This window comes from Mercenaria mercenaria, chromosome 13 (assembly GCF_021730395.1).
Source record: "Mercenaria mercenaria strain notata chromosome 13, MADL_Memer_1, whole genome shotgun sequence".
In the NCBI taxonomy this organism is placed as follows: Eukaryota; Metazoa; Mollusca; class Bivalvia; order Venerida; family Veneridae; genus Mercenaria; species Mercenaria mercenaria.
The window spans coordinates 61,097,804-61,103,702 of record NC_069373.1 but is presented as its reverse complement, the minus strand read 5'-3'; the positions used below and the strand labels follow the sequence as shown (position 1 = coordinate 61,103,702).

Here is a 5,899-nt window from a genome sequence, read left to right as displayed (position 1 = left end):
TACAGGCCAAGCATATTATTTAAACTTGTTTCTTAACAGTGTAAGTTAGTTAGTAAGTAAATATTTTTCATAGTGACATGTACGTTACATATTCATAAACATAAAATTTCAAAGGCATGAAAGCAAGCACCCGGCCCACTGGGCCTGTCAGTCACCTAGTCAAACAAACACATGTTGTTAATGATAAAGTATATACAAATTGTGTGTCGTTAGATGAAATAATGTGGCTTTTGTTGGAATAACTGATAGACATGTTTAATAAAGTGCAAACAGTGAAAAACAAAGATTAAATGTAATGTCAGAGAATAAATACATGTATGATTATATATCAGTTTACGTCAATTCACATTGAAACAATTCTATGCACAGTATGTACGAGAAAGAGACTGTTGATAACTTTTCAGTGTTTCTTATACATTAGTTTGAATTCCATGTTTAAGAAGCTAAAGGCGTCTGATCAATTTTTCTCTTTTTTTCTGGACACAAAACATATGATGTAATTTGTTTGGTCTTGAGTTGATTTATGACCTCATTTCATATTATTTTATTTTCACTGTACATGTTTACGTGTTATTGCACAAGCGTTTTTCTCAGAATGATTAATTTACATAAACAAAAGAGTATAAAAGACATTTGTAAAAGCAAAGTCGATGTAAACCATTGTTCTACTACCAGAAACAGAAATGGAGTGTTCGAAAATTATTATTGTTTTACTGCCGTCATACTGGAAGTATCCAGCTGTGTTTTCGCAAAAGCGCCTAACGCTGGCAGTGTATTTAGGTAAGATGTTTTTTGTTGTTTTTTATTTAGTTTAAAAACTGTTTATTTATTATCTTTTTACAAATACACAACTACAATACAAGTTACAAACATGATTAAGTAGAATGCTTTGTGCAAATCAATATTTCAATAAATACGGTTCCTTGATATTAAAACAAAATGCAAGGTGAACTGTGTGTCATATCAAATGATACATGTAATGAAATGTATATTGCAGCTCAGGAAATTATTTAAAGACAGAGGAACTTGAAAGTGGAGGTTGGCAAATGGTGTTCCGAGCTACGTCTAGAAACGGCGACAGTGTGTATGACGCATGGACGAAAGGTTGATTTTCTATGTTTAATAATATTTAAAAAAGATAAATACATAATATAAGGGTGATTGACAAACGTATTGGTCAAATTTATGTAAAGTCAGAACAAACTTACTACCAGATAAAAAAGAAATCTCAACAGTAGGACGGGACTTGCTTATATCCCAGATGCAAGCCTATGAATAAAAATATTATAATTATCATTGATAACCAGGTATATATTGCATCAATATTACAGGTCATGAATGGTGGCATGGAATATTGTCAACCTAAAATAATAATACTGTTTTATCATGTTTGGGAGACTGAAAACATCCTATATAACCCGGGCAGTTTTATTACACAGAAAAAAAACACTATGAAATCCTTGATAAATACATTGGATTGCTTACAAGTCGGTCAACGGTTTTAGAAACGAATAACACTCGTGATTTCAAGAAAAGATTTTAAAGCCGCAGCATCAAATCGATGGAAAGCTTGTCTAAACTAATAGTATCCGATCAGATAATATTCAGGACAGTTATTGTATTCAAAATTAATCCCTGTCGATCTGAGGAAATTTTTACACGGAGTGTTAACTTTAAGTAAAATAATACGTGACGACACGAACATTAAAAACTAAGAAGAAAATGATTGCTAGATTGAGTTTGACTGGCCGCGTCATACCAAAGACGTGACTTGTAAACCCGGTGTCAGTATAATGTGACTTGAAATGGTATCGTTTCAAGTGTCTAAGGCGTGATATTCCTTGAGATACCACTATAATGTGGGGCATTGCGCTCACTCCTAAAAGAAGACACCGTAGTTTATATGACTGAAATATTACTGGAAAAGACGCTTAACCCGAAAACTAATGCACGCACGCATGAATGCAAACACATCTTATCTTCAATAATAAAAAATAATCAGTCATTTACTTATTCTTTATTTTACTATTGCTAATAGAAATTTGCATCCTATAAGAACATACACGAGTGATGTAGCCATTGTTGGCTATAGTAACAAATGCACTGCTTTTCATCCAGCCTGTCAAAATTATTTAATCAAACGTTTCCTTTTTCTTTTACCAGGTACAAAAACTAATGCAGACAAACCTGTCTCCATGAAACGATCGCATGGATTACATTACCGCAACAGCATTGTATCCAGTTGGTCAAATATTGGTATCGAATTCGTCAAGTTTGCATTTTACGATGAAGATAGAGAAGTCGCTCACGTGATTTTCAATGGCAAAAACAGTGATATCAACAACTGGTTTGACAAAACACGTGTCCTGTCATCTAGCTGGCCCGATCTGACTTCCAAACATACCTACAATTACTTTTCCATCGCTGGCCATTACACGCCGAAGCGCCACGATCGCCGTTTTTTCATCAACAGATCATATGCCGGCTGCCCGAAAGATCTTGGTCACATGGTTGTTGTTAATTCTGCTACCCCTGCTGTATGCCAATGGGATAGTCATGCAACTTATCCACAGTTCCTGTATTCGAAAATCAACTCTGTTGATTTTTTGGACAGACGAATGTTTGGAACAGCCGATTATATGGCGATCTTTATAAAAAGAAAAGTGTAAATATATAGAAAGTCTTTATGTATTATTTGGCATGAATTCGTACTGTTTCCAATGAAGCTGTAACTTTTTTCCAAGCGCAACTACGTAAACTACTGGTAATCCATAAAAATATTGATGCTCTGACTAATTTGAACAATATTAATACATTTTAACAATAATATTAATGCTAATACATATGAGCACTGATGTATCAATGCATCAATACTAATACAATTGAAGCTAATACATTTGAACAAAAATGTATCAGTGCTGATACATTTGAACAATGATATTAATGCTGATACATATGAAGAGCGGTATTGATGCTAATATAACTGAACAATTATATTAATGATCAAACATTTGTACAATGCTATTAATGCTAATAAATTTGAACAATGATATTAATGCTAATACATTTGAACTATTGTATTAATGCATTTTGCAAAAGGAGTATCTTATTAGTTTGAGGTTTTCTGTATTATATTATGAATAACTACTTTTAAGTCATGTTTGAAAAAAATGTATGTGTCATAAATAAACACTTATAACACCAAAACCAAAAGTTTTGTCATATGTTATGCAAGGACTCTAGGTTTTAGATTTCCGCCTTTGCGACTAGTGTAGATCATGATCAGCCTGCACATCCGTGTAGCCTGATCATAACCTGCACTGTTAGCTATTCAGCCAGTATCATTTTTAATAAGCATCCATTTTAACAGTTAATGGTACTGACCAAATCTTGGACTTGAATAAATATTTGGTATTCAGAAAAATTTTTCTCTTAAAGTGATACACCCATGTTGTTTATGTTATGACGGTTTATTTTCTATTCGTGCCTTTAATTCTGCAATATCAAATGTGTTTCTTCTGGTAGAAATTACATAATTTCATTCGTAAAAAAAACAACACAGAATTCCCCTTAAAATTTCAAAACCTAAATAAGAAATTTAGTATTAATTCAATGCAGAATTAAAACATAAACAGTTGTTTGCTTTTCTCATGAGTGATGTGCAGTGATATAGGGAATAATAAATCACTTTAAGTATCGGTTGCTCCTAGCTTTGGTGCTCGGTGTTCTCTAGTTCAACATGCAAATAGCATCTAGAGGTATTACTCTTGAACATTGATCAACAACCAACAGTATTTAGGATCTTGTGCGTGAAAGTAATCTGATATCAAAGAAATATAGCGCATACCGCAGAATATATGCAGGAAAGCATTGCTACAAGAATGATATTATACATTAAAGGCAGTAAAACTGCAGAGGTAAAAATCTAGAATTAAATCCATCAACTGCAATAATGCCAAAGTCCCTTAGCTAAAGGAAATTTGCTATGACTATTTCATGTATTTGTTTCTTTTGCGGAACGACTGCCATGACTATTCATGAAAACAAAACAAACCGAGCCTCGGATCTGTAATTTCAAGATCGTAACATCGTAGATGATATTCTTAATACTGCAATAATAAACAGAAACGTGGATGCATTCAAGTCAAAATTTCATATAACCATTAGTCAATAAACCCACTTTTCTAAACAAGTCAATCTTTGCAACTAAAATGTTAACAACACTAAAGCAACCGGTTTTTCGCATGACACTGGGCGAATTCCATGCAATTGTTTTGGAAAATGCTTCTGCAACCAGTAACTCGATCAGTCGCTACTTATGCTAAAGGACAGATTAACAAACATCACTAATAGAAGAATGACAATAGCACGAGAGAAGAACGCTAGAAAAACAGATAAAACAATTACCTTACTAATTGAATCTTCTAACGCACCACCCCCCCCCCCCCCCCCCCCCCCCCCCCCCCCCCACCGCAATAACTTTTATCATTATTTTGCAATCGTTAAATCATTTGTTTCTTGCACATCTAGAACAAAAGTTTTTATATTGAAATAGAATAGTGTAAATATATAAATTATTTTATTGTACGACCCACACATACAACTAGTGTTTTCATAAAACGAGCAGATAACATTATAAGGGTGCAGTGGTGTACGTACTGACTTTCCGCAGATATACTGGTCAAATATTAAACCAAATTTGTTTCCAAAATATCGCCAGATAAAGGAATTATTTCGTTTCTGTCAGGTGTTTCCTGCAAATAATGAAAATTGTTTAGACATTTATGTGACTTGGTTTAGGCAGTAGAAGAAATTTAAAAACAAGAGGGCCAAGATGGCCCTAGGTCGCTCACCTAAGAAACACTCCATAACAGTGTAAAACATGTTTGACCTAGTGATTTCATGGAAACAAATATTCTGACCAATTTTCATTAAGATTGGACCAAAAAATTGGTCTCTTGCGATAAAACAAGCATTTCCTTAGATATGACCTAGTTTTTGACCCTAGGTGACCCATTTTCGAACTCGACCTAGATTTTATCAAGGCAATCATTCTGACCAAATTCATGAAGATCAACTGAAAAATACAGCCTCTATCACATACAGAAGTTTTTTCTTTGATTTGACCAAGTGACCTAGTTTTTGACCTCAGATGACCCATATTCAAATTAGACCTAGATTTCATTAAGGCAATCAACCTGACCAAATTTCATAAATATCAACTGAAAAAAACAGTCTCTATCGCATACACAAGGTTTTTCTTTAATTTGACCTAGTGACCTAGTTTTTGACCTCAGATAACCCATATTCAAAACCGACCTAGTTTTTATCAAGGCAATCACTCTGACCAAATTTCATGAAGATCAATTGAAAAATACAGCCTCTACAGCATACACAATGTTTTTCTTCAATTTGACCTAGTGACCTAGTTTTTGACCCCAGATGACCCATTTTCGAAATCAGCCTAGATTTTATCAAGGTAATCATTCTGGCTAAATTTCATGAAGATCACTTGAAAAATACAGCCTCTATTGCATACACAAGGTTTTTCTTTGATTTGACCTAGTGACTTAGTTTTTGACCCCAGATGACCCATTTTCGAACTTGGTCTAAATTTCATCAAGGCAATCATTCTGACCAAAATTCATGAAGATCAATTGAAAAATACAGCCTCTATTGCATACACAAGGTTTTTACGTGATATGACCTAGTGACCTAGTTTTTGACCCCAGATGACCCATTTTCGAACTCGGCCTAGATTTCATCAAGGTAATCATTCTGACCAAAATTCATGAAGATCAATTGAAAAATACCGCCTCTATCGCATACACAAGGTTTTTCTTTGATTTGACCTAGTGACCTAGTTTTTGACCCGAGATAACCCATTTTCGAACTCGGC

At 34.0% G+C, this 5,899-nt stretch overlaps 1 protein-coding gene across 1 annotated transcript; it reads left to right on the top strand.

Moving 5' to 3' along the window:
* The first annotated feature begins 592 nt into the window (after nt 1-592).
* On the top strand, nt 593-3,150 carry LOC123529899 (uncharacterized). Its single transcript, XM_045310483.2, has 3 exons — nt 593-780; nt 998-1,104; nt 2,164-3,150. The coding sequence occupies exons 1-3, from the start codon at nt 596-598 to the stop codon at nt 2,667-2,669; spliced, it is 798 nt and encodes a 265-aa protein (XP_045166418.2). The 5' UTR covers nt 593-595; the 3' UTR covers nt 2,670-3,150.
* The last annotated feature ends 2,749 nt before the right edge of the window (nt 3,151-5,899 follow it).

Bases quoted from the DNA above. Each gene is read 5' to 3' on its own strand.
- LOC123529899 (XM_045310483.2), top strand. From the start codon at position 596: ATGATTAATTTACATAAACAAAAGAGTATAAAAGACATTTGTAAAAGC. The intron at 781-997 runs GTAAGATGTTTT...TGTATATTGCAG, and splicing joins AACGCTGGCAGTGTATTTAG to CTCAGGAAATTATTTAAAGA. The intron at 1,105-2,163 runs GTTGATTTTCTA...TTCTTTTACCAG, and splicing joins GTATGACGCATGGACGAAAG to GTACAAAAACTAATGCAGAC.